The 20,181-nt window shown below is 42.1% G+C and overlaps 1 protein-coding gene across 17 annotated transcripts in view; it reads right to left on the bottom strand.

The window, feature by feature from the left end:
• Positions 1 to 6,859: 6,859 nt before the first annotated feature.
• The window catches only part of SETD5 (SET domain containing 5), a 76,233-nt gene continuing 62,911 nt past the window's right edge, over positions 6,860 to 20,181 (bottom strand). For 11 of the 17 annotated variants that reach the window (XM_014797593.2, XM_087431413.1, XM_014797596.2 and 8 more), the window contains 7 exons: positions 19,576 to 19,820; positions 16,459 to 16,515; positions 14,040 to 14,510; positions 11,308 to 11,606; positions 10,288 to 10,421; positions 9,718 to 9,806; positions 6,860 to 9,365 (listed from right to left, as the gene is read on the bottom strand). In XM_014797593.2, coding sequence (XP_014653079.2) covers positions 8,757 to 9,365; positions 9,718 to 9,806; positions 10,288 to 10,421; positions 11,308 to 11,606; positions 14,040 to 14,510; positions 16,459 to 16,515; positions 19,576 to 19,820 — 1,904 coding nt within the window. In that variant the 3' untranslated portion in view covers positions 6,860 to 8,756. The remainder of the gene's footprint in view (positions 9,366 to 9,717; positions 9,807 to 10,287; positions 10,422 to 11,307; positions 11,607 to 14,039; positions 14,511 to 16,458; positions 16,516 to 19,575; positions 19,821 to 20,181) is intronic. The other 6 variants (XM_014797597.2, XM_087431415.1, XM_087431419.1 and 3 more) reach the window with 1 other exon arrangement.

Below are 20,181 nucleotides of genomic sequence, written 5' to 3'. Positions count from 1 at the left end.
AAAATGTGAATTCAAGTCCTCTGTCCATTTTTTTATTGGACTGTTTGGATTTTTTTGCTATTGAGTTGTATGGGTTCTTTATATATTTTGGATATTAATCCCTTATCAGATATGATTTACAAATATTTTCTCCCATTTGGTAGGTTGCCTTTCATTTTGTTGATAGTTTCCTTCACTGTGCAGAAGCTTTTTAGTTTGTTTATTTTTGCTTTTGTTGTCAAATCCAAAAAATTGTCACCAAGACCAATGTCAAGGAGCTTACTATGTTTTTCTGTAGGATTTTTATGGTTTCAGGTCTTACATTAAAGTCTTTAATCCATTTGAGTTAATTTTGTGTAAGGTATAACACAGTGGTCCAGTTTTCTCAACACCATTTATTGAAGAGACTGTCCTTTCCACATTATATATTCTTGGCTCCCTTGTCATAAATTAATTGATTGTATATGCATGGGTTCATTTCTCGTCTCTCTATTCTGTTCCACTGATCTACGTGTCTGTTTTTATGCCAATACCATACTGTTTTGATGATTATGGCTTTGTGATATAGTTTGAAGTCAGGAAGTGTGATGCCTCCAGCTTTGTTCTTCTTTCTCAAGATTGCTTTAGCTATTCAGGGTCTTTTGTGGTTCCATACAAATTTTAGGATTGTTTGTTCTATTTCTGTGAAAAATACCATTGGAATTTTGATAGAGCCTACATTGAATCTGTAGGTTGTTTTCTTTTCTTTCTTTTTTTTTTTTTAATAATTTTATTTATTTATTTTTCCACCCAAAGCCCCAGTAGATAGTTGTATGTCATAGCTGCACATCCTTCTAGTTGCTGTATGTGGGATGCGGCCTCAGCATGGCTGGACAAGCGGTGCGCCGGTGCGCACCTGGGATCCGAACCCGGGCCACCAGCAGCGGAGCACGCGCACTTAACTGCCAAGCCATGGGGCCGGCCCTGTAGGTCGTTTTCTTATTGTTGAGTTTTAAAAGTGCTTTGTATATTTTGGATAAGTCCTTTATCAGATATATCTTTTGCAAATATTTTCTCCCAGTCTGTGGCTTGTCTTCTCATTTACTTGGTAGTGTCATCTGCAGAGTAGAAGTTAACTTTTTATGAAGTCCAGCTTACCAATTATTTCTTTCATGGTTGGGGACTTTGGTGTTGTATCTAAAAACATTGCCAAACCCAATGTTTTTTAGATTTTCTCTTATGTTATCTTTTAGGCGTTTAATACTTTTGCATTTAGGTCCATGATCCATTTTGAGTTAATTTTTGCGAAGGGTGTAAGGTCTGTGTCTAGATTCATTTTTTGCATGTGGATGTCTAGTTGTTCTGGCACCATTTGTTGAAAAGACTATCTTTTCTGCATTGTATTGTCTTTACTTATTTGTCAAATATCAGTTGACTATATTTGTGTGGGTCTATTTCTGGCTGCTCTATTCTGTTCCATCGACCTCAGTACCACACTACCTTGATTACTGTAGCTTGATAGTAAGTCTTGAAGTCAGATAGTTTCAGTCCTGACTTGGTTCTTCTCTTTCAACATTGTGTTGGCTATTCTGGGTCTTTTGCCTCTCCATATAAACTTTAGAATTAGTCTATTGATATCCACAAAATAACTTGCTGAGATTCTGAATCTATAGATCAAGTTGAGAACTGACATCCTGACACTGAGTCTTCCTATCCATGACCATGGAATATTCCTCTGTTTATTTAGTTCTTCTTTGATTTCTCTCATCAGTTTTGTAGTTTTTTCCATATAGGTCTTGTATGTATTTTGTTAGATTTATACCTATTTTATTTTTTGGGGTGCTAATAGAAATGTTTTTAATGTATTTTAATTTCCAAATTCCAATTGGTGGTTGTTTGGATATAGGAAAGCAATTGACATTTGTATATTAACCTTGTATCCTGCAACCTTTCTACAATTGCTTATTAGTTCCACTTGTTTGTTTTTTGGTTGATTCTTTTGGATCTCCTACAAAACAATTATGTCATCTATGAACAAAAACAGTATTATCTCTTCCCTCCCAATCTGTATACCTGTTATTTCCTTTTCTTGTCCTATTGCACTAGCTAGGACTTCCAGAACAATGTTTTTAAGAGTGATGAGAGTGGACATCCTTGCTTTCTTCTAGATCTTAGTGGGAAATCTTCTAGTTTCTCACCATTAAGTATGATGTTAGCTATAGGTTTTTGTAGCTGTTCTTTATCAAGTTGAGGAAGTTCCCCTTTATTCCTAGTTTTTGAAGCTGTCACTTTTTTGTGTGTGTGTGTGAGATCAGCCCTGTGCTAACATCCGCCAATCCTCCTCTTTTTTTTTTGTGCTGATGAAGACTGGCCCTGGGCTAACATTTGTGCCCATCTTCCTCCGTTTTATATGGGATGCCGCCACAGCATGGCTTGCCAAGCAGTGTGTTGGTGTGTGCCCGGGATCCGAACCGGCAAACCCCAGGCCGCCACAGCGGAGCGCGCGCACTTAACCAATTGCGCCACCAGGCCAGCCCTGATATTTGTCACTTTTTAAATGTTTATCTGTATGTCTTTAGCATGTTTTTATTGTCTGTGGGGATATTATTCTGCTCCTTACTTTCTTATAACTGTTTGGGATTTGACTTTGATCCTGTTACAATATTTGTACAAGTTAGTTTTTCTGCACTTTTAGAAGGGTGGCATGATTTATGAATTTTTCTAGTTTCAAAGTTCTACAGTACTTGTTTTGTATGTAAAACATTAAAATATGGACTGTGCAAACAATAGCTGTTTAAATTCAGCACAGAATACGCTTAGAACTCTATGACTAATTGTTTCTCTCAGGAGTTAAAAAACAAGATACATTCTTTAATATCCTTATATAGTCATGAGTTGCTTAACAAGGATACATCGAGAAATGCATAATTAGGCAATTTTGTCATTGTGTGAACATCATACAGTGTACTTATACAAACCCAAATGGTATAGCCTACTACACACCTAGCCTATATGGTACCAATCTTAAGGGACCACTGTGGTATATGTAGTCTGTTGTTGACTGAAAAGTCATATGTGGTACATAACTGTATTGTTCCTAGGACAATACTTTCTAGATTTAATGGGACAATCCTAGTTTCACTCTTCCTCAAAATACTTCATTTAATGTGCTCCCCCCCACACCCCGCCAATTCCTATTTCGACTGTTTTGCTCAATTTGGATTCTACCACGAGTTTCTTTTCAGTGTGGAGTTTTCTCTGGGAGACTTTGCTGGTTACAATTTTCTTGACCCCAGACTGCTGCAGATCCTTTAGACCTAACCAAGCATCCTTTGTATTCACTGCAAATCCCTGCCAGTTTTGGCTGTTTTCAAACTGGCTTGCTGAACTTCCAAGTGAGTACTTGTTTTGGAGTTCTAAGATCCATCAGATGCTCCATTGCTTCCTCTGGAACAAAAGGTGATATCGTGCAGGTCTTGTGGCTATTGGTGGTTTATTTCTACCCACCTTTTGTTTTGGGGCTCATGGAGACACCTCGTTTTCCTGTAAAGTTGCCCAAGGTTTTGTTGAGCTATGATGACTGCTTTGTGCGCTTTTAGGGGGATTTGAGAAATATTCAAAACTGTTATCTCAGAATCTCTGCCAGGTAAGTTTTTTCTTTTTTTTTTTTTGTGAGGAAGATCAGCCCTGAGCTAACATCCATACTAATCCTCCTCATTTTGCTGAGGAAGACCGGCTCTGAGGTAACATCTATTGCCAATCCTCCTCCTTTTTTTCCCCCCAAAGCCCCAGTAGACAGTTGTATGTCATAGTTGGACATCCTTCTAGTTGCTTTATGTGGGGCGTGGCCTCAGCATGGCCGGAGAAGCGGTGCGTCGGTGCGCGCCCAGGATCTGAACCCGGGCCGCCAGTAGCGGAGCGCGCGCACTTAACCGCTACGCCACGGGGAGAGCCCTGCCAGGTAAGATTTGAATGTAGCAGATAAAAGCTATAGGGGAACACCATCTCCTTCAATAACTACGCTTTTCTCCAAGCTGTTTCCTTTATCAATATACAGCACAGGGTATATTAAGAACCTTGGCAAACCCCTTTCTCTCTCTGAACCTCACAGCAGGTTATGGAGGCTGTCCTGGCTCTGGATGATGAATTGATAATCAGTGTACTTTCAAAGTGAATGGCCTACTCCATGTGAATATTGTATTTTTTTCTTTGGGGTGACCTCTGCTAAACAGAGAACCCTGCAACCATCAAACTGACGCCTCAGGGCCAAAAAGTCCCGACTGCTGTTTTTAAGGTAGGAAAGGGTATAATATACTTTTTCAGCTCGTCAAGTGATTTCTAGTCACAGTTTCACAGTATCATTAGCTGTCTGTTTCCTGGGTAAATTGCAAAATTCCCAAGACTGTCGGTTTGGGTCTGCCATTTAGAAGAGAGAAATCTTGGACAAATCGTATCCTCTGAAATTCACTAAAAAAATTATAAAATGAGAATAATACCTACCTTATACTTTAAGTGTGAATGAGATAGCTGATAACATAAATGGAAGAGCCTGGTAAACTGTAGTCATATATAAGGTGCACCGTGGCACCAGCTTAATTCTTTAATACTGTTCAGCTTCTTATATCTATACATACCAAAAGCAAAGTACCTAGTAATAGAGTAGCAAGCAGACTAGTAATCCCTAATCAGGCAATTGGCTGACCTACTCATCTTCATATTCTTAGCACCTTACATACAGCCTAGCACACAACAGGTGTTTCGTAAATGATTACGGAATAGAACCTTCCAATTCTGGCAAAAATCAGATGGGCTTATTCATTATCAGAAGCCCTGTGGTACACCTGGAACACTGAACTAGACTTCAATTTCTCATCTTTAAATACTAGCACTTGGCTTGCTTTCATCACAGAATTATGAGACCAAATAAGACACTGTATATGAAAATGCTTATTTATTTATTTATTTGGTGAGGAAGATCAGTCCTGAGCTAACATCTGCCAATCCTCTTTTTTTTTTTTTCTGAGGAAGACTGGCCCTGGGCTAACATCTTCCTCCACTTTATATGGGACGCCACCAAAGCATGGCTTGACAAGTGGTGCTTCGGTGCGCGCCCGGGATCTGAACCAGCGAACCCCAGGCCGCCGCAGCGGAGTGTGCACACTTAACTGCTTGCGCCACCGGGCCGGCCCCTATAGGAAAATGCTTTGTAAAGACGAACATGCACCTTTCCTCCTCCTACCGCAGGCAGAATTCGGTTGTGGCTGGTGGAAGGTTACTTAGGTATTCCTACAGGCATTTTGGAAGGGTCTTCTAAGAAAAACAATAATTTTTATTACATCTCCAACTGATTACTTCCTAAGCTCCTTCAAGAAATGGATAGCATCTTTTCCATCTTTGAATCCCTTTTGTGCTTAGCAAAATGTAGTCTATCATAGGCCTCAGTAAATATTTCTCAAACAAATGTTAGAGCAAAACCCTGCCACACCCATCTATCTGCAAGCAATGCTATTTATTTGCAAAACATATTCTGATTCCACAACTTCTTATCCCCATTACTGCCATCTTAATACAAGCACCATGGTATTGCTGCTTGCCTAAATAACTGCTCTAGTTTCGAAACTGTTTCCTGGTTTCTATTCATCTCTCCCCCAGGATTAAAACAATTAAGAGTAATTTTTAACCAACAAATCTTACACAAATTAGACCATACCACTTCTCTGCTTAAAATTCTGCAAGGACTTTCCCACTGTATTTAGAATTGAGATTCTTTAAATTAACCCACAAGGCTCCACATCAGGGACGAGCAAATCACAGCCTGCAGGCCAAATCTGACTCTCCATGTTTCCGTAAATATAGTTTTATTGGAGCACAGCCATGAGTGGCCTATGGCTGTTTTTGTACTGCAATGGCAGAGTTAAATAGTTGTGACAGAGATCACATGGCTTGCAAAGCCTAAGTATTTACTAACTTGCCCTTTATAGAAAACAGTTTGCTGACCCCTGCCGTACATGATCCGACCCCTATCTTTCTGTCTTACTGGTTATCTGCTACGCCCTTTCCCCACCCTGGTCATTCACTATATCCCAACCAAGGCTTTTCTTCCTCCAAGGCTTCGCACCTGCTGTTCTAACTCTCCAGGAATGATCTTTATTTATATCATTTCATGACTGCCTCCTTATTACTGAGGTTTCAGCTTAAACATCAATTCCTCAGAGACCTTCCCTGATTAACCAACCTAGAGTGGCCCCTTCAACCTCCCTAGTTGGTGTATCTACTATGGAACAGTAACATGGTAAAGACTATTTGAATTACGAACTGGTTTAGTTCTTACCCTGCTCTAAAATGTAAGCTCCATAAGAGCAGAGACCTTATCTGTCCACTCCCATCCCCATTTTAATCAGCATAAACCCATCACCAAAAACTGCTGGGTATTGTTTTTGGATGGAAAAGAAAAAGGGCAATATGTAGTTTCTAAATGAATGAGGCCAAGGTCAGAAACTCCAGGCCGGTTCAAGTCAGTTTGCAGTGTTCAGTTCCACTGCTGCAGACTTGCCCAAACACTGGCCTGACCTTAATCATAAAAGGCTGAAGGAAGATCCATCTGTATTCCTGGCCCCATTATGAGGAAAACAACTCCACCAAGAGCACATTCTCCTGAAGGTGGGTCCATCCTGCCGTCTTCAGGTAATGATAGTGTTAGGAAAACCAGGTAAGGGAAGGTCATAGAGTTGAACAAAGTTCTCAACTTTATGATTATTATGGTTAAGAATTTTATTATCAAAATTATTACATCTCTTGTGAAAGTTCAAATGTTACAGCAAGGTGTAAACACTCCACTTGAGAAAGAAGTGATACTTCTTCCCTTCCAAGAGTTCCCCCCACCCCCCCGCCCCCACCCCCCCCAGAGGTCTGGTCTTGACAGCACCCTGCCCACACAGAGTGGCTGGGGTCTCTGCACGTGCCAGGCAGGGTGAGGGCCGCCTGCCCGCTGGCCTCTCCCCTCGGTTAACAGCCAAGGGGAGAATGCAAACCCCAGCCCAAATGGAGAGACATTTACATACGTATTATATAATATACAAAGAAACCAGCATCCCAGGCAACGTGATTTCCACTCCCAACGCTCTCCCAGACTGATGGGTTTGTGGGGGAAACAACAAAAAGAAAAGTATTCTGCTGAGGTCCCAGCATTAAAAAAAAAAAAATCTCCCCTCATTTGAGCAAACACCTGATTTCAATTTTGAAAAAGTGAAATTTTGTAACAGTCACACACAAAGAGAGAAGACTGTGCATTTGATAGTTGTAGGAGAGGGTAGAAAGGAAGGGGATGCAAGAGGCTGGAGAAGAAAGGAGAAAACAAATCGGAGGGAAGGAAGGAGGGAGACTCACAGTATTATCTTGTCCAAAAGAAAAGAAGTAAGGTCCACTGCAGCACCAGGGATTACACCTGTCATATATTTGCTACCCCTACCATGGTTATAACTGAATACAAAATTAGATAAATAAAAACACACCGGATATTACAGTAAACAAGTGAAAGAAATAAGCTGGCAACCGTATGGAATTTAAAAAGATTGTGTACCCCACCTGGGCTGGCTCCAGGGCTCCTCCAGGGGTGTACAACAGGCACAATGCACTGATGGGGAGAAGCCAGTCTGCTCTCGTCTCTCATCCTGAACAGTGTTAGGTGTGTGGGTGGCTTTATAACTCTCTCACCTGGGCCACTCTCAAAAGCATCCCCCAACGAAACGTGGGACATGCCCACACACAATCACAGCCCTGTCAGTGCCACTCCACAAACATCTTTCCACTCTTACCCTGCAGTCACGAGTGCATGCTCCCCAATCACGGAGGCGGTCCTACTCATTGGATCGTCAACTCCTGATTAATTGGGAGTAGAAAAAATAAAATTCAAAGAATTCCCAAACTACTTGGGATCCTTCCTAATCAAACTTATTGCCAACAGCTGATAAGTGGCAATGCAACTGGCCTATCTCACTTATCATTCCACTTTTCTTTGCCTATTTACTTCACGGGCTACTGAGCTGTGAAATAGCTTGGGGAGGAGGAGTGAGATGGTAACAGCTGGGGGCTCAGACAATCTCCAAGGATAATCTGCTCCTGAATAATCAAGAGTTGACCTCAAGCTTTTCTTCAGGGAGCCAGGCACCCCTCTGTCAGACCACATTCCAAGCTTCACTGTCCCTGCCTATTTCCTGGTGATTTTAAGACAAAGGTAGGGAGTATTCTTGGTGGACACATCTTGGCCAGATATCTGCTTTTGGAATGGTTGTCTTAGGGTGAACATTTACATACCTACCTTTTTTCTTAAGTGCATAAAACCCTAACACTACTCAGATGGCTTGGGGCTTTGAGATTGGCTCTTTTCACTTTTTTTCCTTTGAAAGAAAAAAATGGTTTTTTTTTTTTTTTTTTGTATTTAAAAAGATGTCCTCACTGCACAAGTGACTACAGGCTACAGGCAAGGATGGGAGACAAAGGCTTCAACACAACTCATTGCACTTAGAACCATTACTAACCGAAACACCATTTGCTTGTCAACAATGTACCCTTAACAGCAGGGAGAAACTTCTTTATAGTCTCTGCTTCAGACAAGATTTACATCTTTCTCCAAGGCCAGAGCCAGTCGCGACCACAAGTCTTGTTTCTTGTCGACCAGACCCAATCCTCTGGCACCTTGTACCCCCTTCCCTAGCAATATGCTCGGCCTAGGTTCCAGAGGCAGCTGGAAGGAAGCAGCTATGGGCTCATTCAGTTCTGTTTGCCCAAATCCAGAAGCCCTAGGAAAGTCCTGTCTGAGTCTTGACTCCTGACCCTTGCAGTGGCTGGAGTCGGTACTGGTGCACACCCCCACTCCCGCGGTGTGAGTAGTGCTGTGAATTGGAAACCGCAGATACCCTGGAGGCCTGGTAGGCAGCTGACTGCCCAGCACTGGGCAGACTGATAGTCCGTAAGTCTGATGGCAATGACGACCTAGAGTTCTGAGGAAAGGAGGTGGAACTCAGAGTTCCTGTGCTGGGCTGGGAAACCAAGTCTGAGGTCGGCGAGTCTGAGGGGCCCTGTGGGCTAGGGCTAGCAGCACTAGAAGGGCAGCTCCTCCTTGGAAGATTGCTGCCGGTGCTGTTTCCAGAATGTGGCTGGCTGCTGTAATACCCTGGTGTCCCCGTAAATGGGGCCAACGAGTCTGTGGACACAGGGTGGGCAGGGCTGGAATACGACGTAGAAGAGAGGGAGGATTCTGAAGAACCATGAGAGGGGGGATTTCCAGGTCTCAGTGCAGTAGTTCGATAACTGTATCCTGGAGATTGGGTAGGATGTCCTCTAAAGGGGGAGGAACTCTGTTGAAGGAGGCTTTGTGATTCTGTCCGTGGACTATCACACTGCAGGAGCTAGAAAGAGTTAGGAGGAAAAGCATAAGGAGGTGAAAAAGTCCGTATTTAAGCCATCTAGGCTTGTGAGTATTTGAAATACCCTACTTTTTTTTCTTCTTCTTCTTCATCCTCTTAACCATTTGTTCTTTTTAGGATACCCAAGACAGTAAAATGGCTGTCTCTGGTCACTTTATTTATTTTTCTGGCATGATTTATTACCTGAAGGTGAGCAGATGATGACTTATTTCCAAGGCTGCCGAAATTATATGCAAAGACGGCATCTCAACTGCAAAGGATGGCCAGGATCACAAAACATTTGGAACCCAGAACATATTCTCTATGCCCAGAGATGAGCAATTTCCTGTCTCACCTGGTAGCTGTATCTGGAAGGGCTGTAAACGGCTGCTCCTTTAGAGAGTGCTGAGCTCAGTGTCTCCGGGCCTTCTCCATCTGCAGGGTCTGGAAGGTGATATAAAGTCAACTTGGCTTCTTAGAATAAGCACAAAATAGCCATTGTTCATCAAATCATCAATACCATCACCAACCCATGCTGCTCTCTTTCTGACAAATCAGGTGAGTGCAGTATGCCAGAAGGGCAAAAGGAGTGGTTAATTATGGGCTATGGTTTAAATGCCTGATCTGATTCCTGTCTCCTCCTGTCTCTTCATCTTTCATCAAGTGGATTTTCAGCCCTTTGGAGAGATGAGTTACAGAAAGGTATCCCTTGGGAAAAGAGAGCAGACAGAGAGCAAGCAATGCTAGATCTTAAGAATGCTATAGCCCAAAAGAGTGGAAGCAAGACTGAGCTGCAACCTCGCATATAGTGGAGCCCAACTGCATAAGAAACTGACTCACCTCAGCCCAGCATTTGATGTGAACTGTGTGGAGCCTGGCTCACGTGTCCCTGAACCTGGCTGGCAGAAGAAGGCCATGGGCTCACCTGAGTCTTTCTCTGTGATGGTACTTTCCCAAGTGGGAGAAGGCTCTCCTTTTTGGGCCACCCTCACACTGGTTCTGAGGACCTTGGGGATGCTCCCTCCCTCTCGAAGTCGTTCTACTGACGTGGGAACCATCCTGTGAAGGCAACAGGGTGCAAGTTTATGCCACAGGACTTCAGAGTCAAGTCTGGAACAAGTGAAGCTCTGACGAAGGTTGTACAACGTATTCTCTTAAAACATCCTTTTAAACATTACTTTCCCCAGCACCAATTTAAAACAAGATATTTTCTCTGCCTCAAACTACATCAGGCACAGAAGAAAAATACTTGTAAAGAAAAGGCAATCAAGGAAAAAGTAGGTTTAAAGATGTCTACTTCTTTTAACCTCCATTTTGAAATGCTAAATTTTCTCTTCTGTGAAGTTATGTGCCTGGCACACAGTAGTAGTTTAACTGTTTCATAGATTAATGAACATTACTCATTTGAGCCAAGTCTCTTCTTTCCCAGACTTTAATTCTTCAGCTCAAGATCCCTGACCTGCCTCATTCTCTACTTCACTCACTTGATGCTCAGTACTTGCCACTAGTATTATTTATTTGTGTTCTCCACTAAACCAGACAAGTCCTTTCAGAATACGCCTTTTCTCTGTATATGCTGGCCGTATGGAATTGAGACATCTGTTGTTCATTTAAGGGGAATGAGCTGAACTGCTGACTTACCTTTCATACAAAATGAGAAAATAGAAGAGGCAGTGTTAGTGCCCAGCAAATAAAACAGTTGTCTGTGTCCACAACTATACGCTGTCCAAAGTAGTGTTCCGCAGGCTCGGTGGCAATTCTTTGCTTCTGTAAGGCTAGGGGGTTGTGGCTGATACTATTATAAATCAGCTGAACAGGAGAGATGACACTGTTGGCTGGCTTTCTCAGATAAGTGTTCCCAAACATTTTAGGTAAAACTGGGAATGATTCTAGATGTATACCTCCCTCCTGAATTTAATTACTAAAGCATCAAACACAAACTTACCACCTACTGCTGATATTCTCTTGAGGTCTGCAGTGAGATGAAGTGCCTCTGGAATCTGATGGGCTGACCGCCTCCATATGTGACGTAGAGGAATGGGATGGGGAGAATTTTGTGTGAGGGGAAGATGGAGTCCGGGCTGAGGACCCCTGCACACCATGGGCACCAGCATCTGACAGTGAGTTACTGCCGCTCTGCCCAGCTCCTGCAGACTTGCTTTTGCTCTGTGCAGAGTCCCCTCCCCCACTGGCAGAATTCTCCTTGGCTTCTTGTTTCCGTTTGCGGTACTCCAACAGGGACACCTAGGAAGAAAACAGCAAACAGGACTCTAGCTAGGCATCGTTAGAGGATCACTAGCAATGGGGAAAGAAGATGAAACCCTAGTAAACCACTAGCAAGCCATGCAAACAAAGCAGGCACCAACACTGCTGACTTTTTTCAGGTGTGAGAGAGATCTGAGCAAGCACAGCTACATATTTAAATCTCTCAGAAATTAGTAAGGAGAAGAGAATACACTAGATGACATTTTTGAAGAATGGTGTTCACCAGTAGACCTCAATCTTTTTTCTGCCTTCACAAAAACCTGCGAGATTACACTTACCCAGTAACAGAAGCGTGCTATCACTGTTTGCAACAATGGTAGCACCTAGAAATGGAAGGGTGGAGAGCTGGGAGCTTGTGTAGTTTGAAAAAGCCTCCTGGGTGATTCTAATAGCTCTTCCTCATTCCCTAGAAATCCTTAAAGTTAGTTGTTTAAAAAAAGAGAGAGAGAGGAAAAAAGAAAGAAACAAACACACAAAAAAGAAAAAGCCAATGCTTCAGGGTTCTTAAATATGCTCAACTCTTCAAGACACACCTAGGGATTTACTACTGTTCTTGTCTTACACATAGGGAAACCAGGGTAAAAAGAGAAAGTAAATGATTTCTGGTTTATATTTTAGCAAGCTAGCTCTAGAAAACCTACACTTGGAAACTCCTCCCCAATTCATCGTCCATCTGCCAAGTTCGTTCTTGACTGCCACAGCAGAGCCCCAACTCCCTGCCCCACTGAGTTCACCGCCTCTTTGCTGTTTATTACAGCACACTGTGCTTCCCCCAGCTGTCGACCTATTACAATGTCTTGCTTGTTCTTCCACTAAACTGTATGTTCTACAAGGGCAAAGACCAAGTTTATCTGGCTTTTTATCTTTAACATTCAGCACAGAACTTGGCAGATAGCAGGAATTCCACAATTTTTGCACATAACGAATAAAACCCAAAATCTAAAGATTATTTCCATTTTTGTTCCTGATAGTCAACACTGTTCATGCAACAGTCTTCGAAACCCATTGCTATCTTATTCCAAATTATCTGCCAGTGTTTCCTCCTCCTTCTATTCCCTTAGTGCTCTCATTTTTCTGTCCAAATGTAAAATATAACAAAAATGTAAAGTGAGACAATTTTGTGTATGCATTTTCTATACACAATCTTGGAAAGGAGTTAATAATAAATTCTGGTAACGTATTTCATTGTAATGCAAATATAAAAAGGCCACTAAGCTACATTTCGACGAGAGTACTACAGATATTGTGCAATTATGTGAGACTGTCACACAAACAGAACACTTACCATCTCTAGCCTTGCCCAGTAAATGGAAGTTGCTGTGACAACCCAAAATACTCCCTTGCATTTCCAAATGCCCATAGTTGACAACCACACATTTTTGGCTTTGTAATTTCTAGAACAGCCATTACTTACAAGTTAAGCCCCAACCCATTAGCCAGCTCTCTATGGCCTGGCCCTCCCCATCTCTCTCTGAATTCTCCTCCTCTCCCCACCTTTCACCTGATACCACAGCAACATTCAACTGTTTGCAACCACACTGTATCCCTGCTGCACACCCAATGGAGTGTCATATAGTTACGTTTTCTGCTCCCTCTTCCGTAACATCCTCATCTTCATTTGTTGGCTGATTGGTTCCTACTTATTGTTTGAAATCAGCTAAATTAGTGACCTGTCACCTCTCATTCCACCACTCTCAAACTGGCTAAGAGCCTCTTGTTTATTCTCAAAGTACCCTCCACATATCTGACTAAACCAGGTTCCCCTGTTAAGATGTTCTCACCACATCTGAACATCTCCTTTGGAGCATCCATCACCATTGTAATTAATTACTTATTAATATAATTATCTGCTAAGCTCAGTCTTACTTGCTATAAGCTCCATTAGGGCAGAACCTAGGAGGCAATATAGCATGGTGGCAGTAAGAGCATGCAATCTGGAATCAGACAGACCTGGGTAATGTCCTGGCTCTTCCATTTACTAGCTGTGTGACCATGGCAAGTTATTCAACTTGCCTTGGCTTCCCCATCTGCAAAATGGGAAATCACCCATCTTACAGGATTATGGTGAGGATTAAATGCATAAGAAGAGCTTAACAGTGCCTAGAACATGGGAAGTGCTAAATAATACAAGTAACTGGCATTCTTTTTCATTGCTCTATCCTTTGAATTGCCTATCAAGTGAACAGCACATTCATAGTAGAGATTTAAATTTGCTGAATATTTACAACGCTCATCAAACTGTATTAAAACAGTCTGTCTTTCACTGGACATGGCACAGACCACGTCTTACTTTTATCTTTGTTTTCCTCACACTGAGAACAGTGCTGAACACATAATGAAAACTCAGTAAATACCTACTGAATTGTTCAGTTAATGTTCTTCAAAAGGGACTACATAATGTGAAACACTTACCTTTTTCCTCTGCGGTGGGTTCTGGGGGGCAGATGGGACTCCTTCACAAGCCCTTTCGCCACCAGGTGACATAGATCCACGAGAGAGGTCTTTCATAAAACCATGTTCATATCTGCTGGGAAACCCTTCTGCAGGGGAACAATATCCCCCATCCAAATGTAAAGGCTTCCTATCCCCTACTAGAGGAGATCCACGATACAATCCATCTGCTCGAGGCATAGCGTTCAATGGGGAGTAGGCATACATTAAGTTAAACTCTGTCCGAAATGCCTGGTCCGAGTTTCTCACAAGGGTCTGATGTCCATCTCCACTCCTACTTGGAAAGCCAGTCTCAGATGTGGGCCCGATGGAGGGATGAGGAGCCAGGTCAGAATGACCCGAGTTGATCAGGGAAGGTCTGTCAGCACAGCTGTTAGTGTTGGAGTCAAGGTAGCCTACTTTTGTCAAGTCCAGGTCTTTTCGGTGACAAAGCTGAAAGAATAAAAATCAACAGAGACATGGGGTAGGGGAGAAAGGAAAAAGTCAAAGGGCAGAAAAGAAGGGAGGTGAGAGGGGCAAAGGTGAACAAGGAAAGATAAGAGGGATGGAAGTAGAAGAGAGAAAGCCATTAACATCTGTAAAAGTCCCATGTAGCCACAGTGTATACAGGCCAGATTACTAAAGAATCCTGGCCTTTCCCAAATTGCTTTAATGTCTTTCTGGATGAGAATACTGGGAAAGTCAAAATTAGATAATTGGCCAAATGTGATTATTTTGCCTGCTTAGCCTTTCATCAGGTTTGCTGGGTCACTCAGCACTACATTAAGGGACTGGCAGTATAATTAGGGATGTACCTGAGCCCCATGTATGCTACAGAGGTGAGACTGGTGTCTTAAGAAAACTGGCTTCTGGTGTCATTCATTTCTAAATTAATATTGATGGAAGGTGGGAGGAGGGAAAAAGGTGAAAGAAAGTAGAAAGTAGACGGAAAGTCAAGTATTTAAGTTACTGGTTCAGTAAAGGAGAATGGCATTAGTTAAAGACATCAACCAACCAGTTCTTCACTCACTTTCACCATTAAGTAGGAGTGTTTCTCATAAAACTTTCTGGCCACTCAATTCTTCTTTCTTTATCCTCTAATGTATGTCAACATATCACAAGACCACTAATGCCCATCACTGCAGAGCATCTGAAATGCTCCCAAAATAAACCCCACCTATTATTTGGTTATCATTACCTCTTAACACCAAGATTTTCCACCACTAGGTCAACTATAGCTAACTCTCTAGAAAGAATGGTACCAGAAACCCAGATACCACACCATGTCAGCCTCCAAATTATGCTATCTTCGAATCTTGAGCAGCTGAGGAGAGCTTTACTTTTCTTACAAGATAGAGTGAAAAACACCCAGAAAACCTCGAGTACAGTAGAATACAACCTTTTTCAATTTCACATTGATCTATAAAATCCTACTGATTCAGAATTTGGTCAAGTGTCACTGAGTTTAGCACTAATTTTTTATTGGAAGGGGGAAGGGTTAACAGGTCAGTTAATTTCTGAAAGGTTATGAGAGACTATAACTTTCTCTTCAAGAGGAAAAAGGCTCCATGTGGATTCACGGAGTTAGTGATTACTACATTTGTCCAAATCTTTTAATAGTTAAGAAACTCTAGCACTAAAATCTGAATTTAACATGTCCATAGCAGTAGGGTTTCTGAGAAAAGCACTCAATTAATACCCTAAGAGGTGCCACCTGTATGGCAACCATGTCCCAACCACTGCAGAATAGAGGCTTGTGTCACAAAAGCCATGGGCTTAGTTCACTTGTGTACTCAGTAAGGAGCTATAAAGAAATGTAGAAAGCTGAGAGGCATGACTCTCCCTTCCTAAAGAAGCTGCTCAATCTATCAACCAAAGCCCAAAACATCCAGTTAAACCAGAAGCTGTCAGATTAACCCTGGAACAAGGCATAAATCGCTGCCTGCCTTTTCCAATATAAGCTGTTCCTTTACCAGCCCAAGATGATAAATATCAAAAGACAGCTCCTACCAACTTTTAACTTTTCTTATTTAACAAACACACCTTATTTGTTAGACTTTAACAAGGCTCCTACCACATCTTCAGCCTCCTTTAAACTTGACTTCTAGATTCTGTTCTTCTTTAGAAGAATTCTTCAGCCACCCCCTCCCCCCAACAACAACAAAAACAAACCCCACCACACACACACACAGCTACTTCATTTTCCTCCAACTACATTGAGAGTTCTGAGTTATCACAATCACACACGGGATGATTCACTCGACTTACAGTGACCGATCGGCCACCCTCCAGCCCATCACCCCATTCATTCGGACCCCCCAGCCCTCCCACACACTCAGGAATACACTCATGCACACTCACTCTCAGCCTCCAAGTGTGATTGAGATGGTGTGATAACTACCTCGGGTGACAGGGACTCGGGCCTATTCGCAGGGGAACTCTCAGGGGAGGATATGTTCTAGAGGAGGGAAAAGCATCTTGTTATTCATCTACTCGAAGTCAAGAAGCAAAACAAAACAAACAAAAAATAAAGTAAAAGCAAGCATAGATGGTTAGCCACAACTTTTTTGGGGGGCAGGTATTTAACTGCAGAATTCCTCTCAATAGACAGAACGACTTGTTAAAATGCTTCCTGGTGTCTTTGAAAGCATTTAAGGATAAATCAGTTATAATGTTTCATGCTATAAGTAAACATCTCAAGCAGATATCAAGAAAGAGTTAGATTGGTGAAATTTTACACTATCATATTTCTTCCTATATTAGATGAGAGTTTAGCAACCTACAGTATTTGTTATTAACGGGCACCTTACCACTTATTCTTCCTTAGGGGAACCTTTTTCCTTCACCCCACAGCCCCTTCTGAACACCACATTTCCTCATTTTCTCATGTGACTCAGGCCCACCACCATTATCCAGGGAAGTTGCCTAGCATGCTGGGGGGCTGACAGGCTAGGGCGATGGCCAGTTCCTCTTGAATGACAGTTATAGGAGATATGATTGACAGAATATCTAGCTCATAGGCTAGATGGTTCTTGGCATAATCTCATTGGATCTGACCACCCCAACCAACGTTCTCTGATGTTAAAACCCATTGTTCTTTTGGGAACAGAGCAAAATAAAAAGCAGATGTGTACACTTCGAGTCCCTGTGTCCTAAAAAGGGTTACCCTAAGGGCTTTCACCTGAGGCCGCCTTCCCTTATCAAACAGGAGCTGGGCAGTGAACGCGTTGGGAACATCTGAACACTAAGAAGTGGAGAGAATGGTGGTGGTAGTTGTGACAAGGATTCAGGGTGTCAGTGGTAAGGTAAGGGCAGGATTCCTACTGTTATAGACTGAATGAATGTGGCCTGGATGGCAGACCTATCCTGTGGTAGGAGAAATGAGGCTGCTTCAGCAGAGCAGGGTATTGGCTGTTAATTTTATTTGGTGGGGTGGGTAGTGTGTGTGAGATATCTATCTCACACGTGAGATATCTATCTCACGTATAGTGGGATACGGATCTCAAGGCAGGAAGTGAAGGCAAGGGTTATTCTGGTGGAAAGCAGGGCTAATTAAGCTTCTCCTCCCAGTGGAGCTTTCACTTCTTTTTCTTGATGTATCCCCCTTCTCATAATCTTGTTCTCTTCTACTACATGTCTCCCTCTACTCCTTCCCTTAGCATTGGAGAGATTTCTCTTGAAATGTTTATTTTTCCTTTCAAAAATATTCTTCCCCTAACCAAGCTGATCTTTATTCATGACACCTTTTTGATATTTCTCTGTGTCATAGTCTTGGATGGAAATAAAGCTCCTCACCTCCCTATACTAGAATATAGGAAAGCATATACAATTTGCATGGTAATAAGGATGGTCAGGACGGTGAAGTCTTTTTTTACTGATGAGAGAGGCTAAATTTCTTTAGTTAAAGGAGATTAAAACAGTGGAAACATGCACTGGACTTTTTGAAGGGATGGGCTGTTTAATATATTACAATATTTTCTTTCCTTCCTGATATTCTAACATTATGCTTAGACTATCCATCACTAAAAGGATCTTTGATTTTTTTCTTAAAAAAAAAACAAAAAACAAAAAAAAACCCTGACCTTTGCATAGTGTTTCTCAGTTATCCAGAATGCTATAAGGGATAGGAAATGCACTGAGTGCTAAACTTGGCTGTTCTGGAAGGTGACTTCCTTCTAATTTCTGTAATTTCACCTTTACTTATGATAAAATTTGCATTGATAAAGTATGAAACCCTATTTCTATAATTTACTGCCCTCCAGGGACTGTCCTCTCATGAAATTTTACTATCGAATTCTAGTTGCTAACTGAAAAGTCAACTGCAATTGGAACAAGTAAAGTCAGTAAGGCCCGTATCTGCTTTACTAGCTGGCTAAAAAGAATGCCACAGGGAATTTCGTAATGAGTAACTTCCTTAGAAATCACATGTAACCAGGAAGGTTTTCTTCCCCCACAAAAAGAGGTTTGCTCCCAAGTTAAGTTCACATGGTCTAGTTTAGGCACAGAACATAGCTGCTTCTTGCTTTCAAGGTTGCTAGCTATCTCTTTCTGAGGTAGCCACTTAAAAGCCCAGGTATTTTTAATTCTATGCTCTCATAAAAGCTGAATAGGGAGGAGAGTATTGGTTAGAACATTCACCTTTATCAAAGAACACATCTGGAGAAGTGCAAGCTAGGGGCAGAGCTGAACGTGTTTAGTGATAAGAACCAACTTTTCTAAGAAGGAAGAGAAAAATGCCTGTTTAATTTAATTATAAAGCAAAGTATCATGCCACAGATTAGTTTTTTTATACACATGAATTCTATTCAGTAGACCTGCTGTCACCCAAACTTGAATACTACAGTGATTCAGAATTAACTTTTTGTAACAGCTGCAATATACATTTCTAACAATCCAGAGAATGAACATAATAAATCTGTCTCTTATAAATGCATGTTGCTAGCCTCCTTCTACTTCTCATTCTTAACACATTATAACAAGAAGGGACAGTAACCTGGAGTAAGAAAAAAAACCCCTCATTTGCTATAAACCATACCCCGATGCCTTCTAAATCTCTGTTCACTGAGGCCACAACAAGAATACAGAACAACAGGGAAGACACTTCACTGATTTAAAGGCCTAGAAACGAAGACAAGATCAATAAGTATAATCTGAGCTCTCAGGCTGGTGTCATTAATGGTTACCAAGCAGCTAGAGGCCTATTTTAACCAAGGTATAAAGATCAAGATGGAGATCTACCATGCTTACTACCTAAAGTTATGGAGACTGATGGACTGCATGCAAAAGACAGATGAACGTCATCTGTGCTAGCACTATTCCTACTTTGGGAAGTATGGGGACTGCCAAGATGAGAGGCTACCAGGTAAGAGGTCACACTGACCCTGAGGTTTCCCATTCTCTTGCTGAGACAGGCAAGGAACATGGTAAAGAAACATTTGGAATGATATTATATTTGAAATGAGGAGGTGCAAATGATGATTTTCATATTCAGCACTCCCAACAACCAAACCCAAATCACCTCAAACTGCAGAGGAGTATTGCAGCGACTAGCAGTAGTAAGAGACGTGATTGGTGAGAACATGAGGCTGTATCCATTTCGACACTCCTCTTCTGGGTGAGATGGGCCAGGTGTGGTCAGCTGGGGGCTCTTTGAGCCTGGATTGGGAGGGGGTGGTGTGACTGGAGAAAGAGGCCGCAGTAACTTGGTGACATTCTGCTCCATCAGATAGCGAGACTTCCATTTCTTTAATGGGCTCAACAAGTCTGTGAAATACAAAGCTTGGATGAGACTGAAACCACAGCTTAAAGGGAGGCTCTGTAGTAAAGCCATTAATCTCTACCCCTCAATGGCTCTTAATTCTTTTTTTCTTTGTTTTTTGTGAGGAAGATCATCCCTGAGCTAACATCCGATGCCAATCCTCCTCTTTTTGCCCAGGAAGATTGGCCCTTAGGCCAACATCTGTGCCCACCTTCCTCTACTTTATATGGAACGCCGCCACAGCATGGCTTGACAAGTGGTGCGTCGGTGCGCACCTGGGCTCCGAACATGCCCACTCTCGGGCTGCCAAGGGAAGTGCGCGCACTTAACCGCTAAGCCACCGGGCCAGCTCCCTCTTAACTCCTC

This window comes from Ceratotherium simum, chromosome 5 (genome assembly GCF_057802395.1).
Source record: "Ceratotherium simum simum isolate JZ-2026a chromosome 5, ASM5780239v1, whole genome shotgun sequence".
NCBI classification, from domain to species: domain Eukaryota; kingdom Metazoa; phylum Chordata; class Mammalia; order Perissodactyla; family Rhinocerotidae; genus Ceratotherium; species Ceratotherium simum.
The sequence above is the reverse complement of the archived record's forward strand: the minus strand, read 5'-3'. Positions and strand labels throughout refer to the sequence as shown.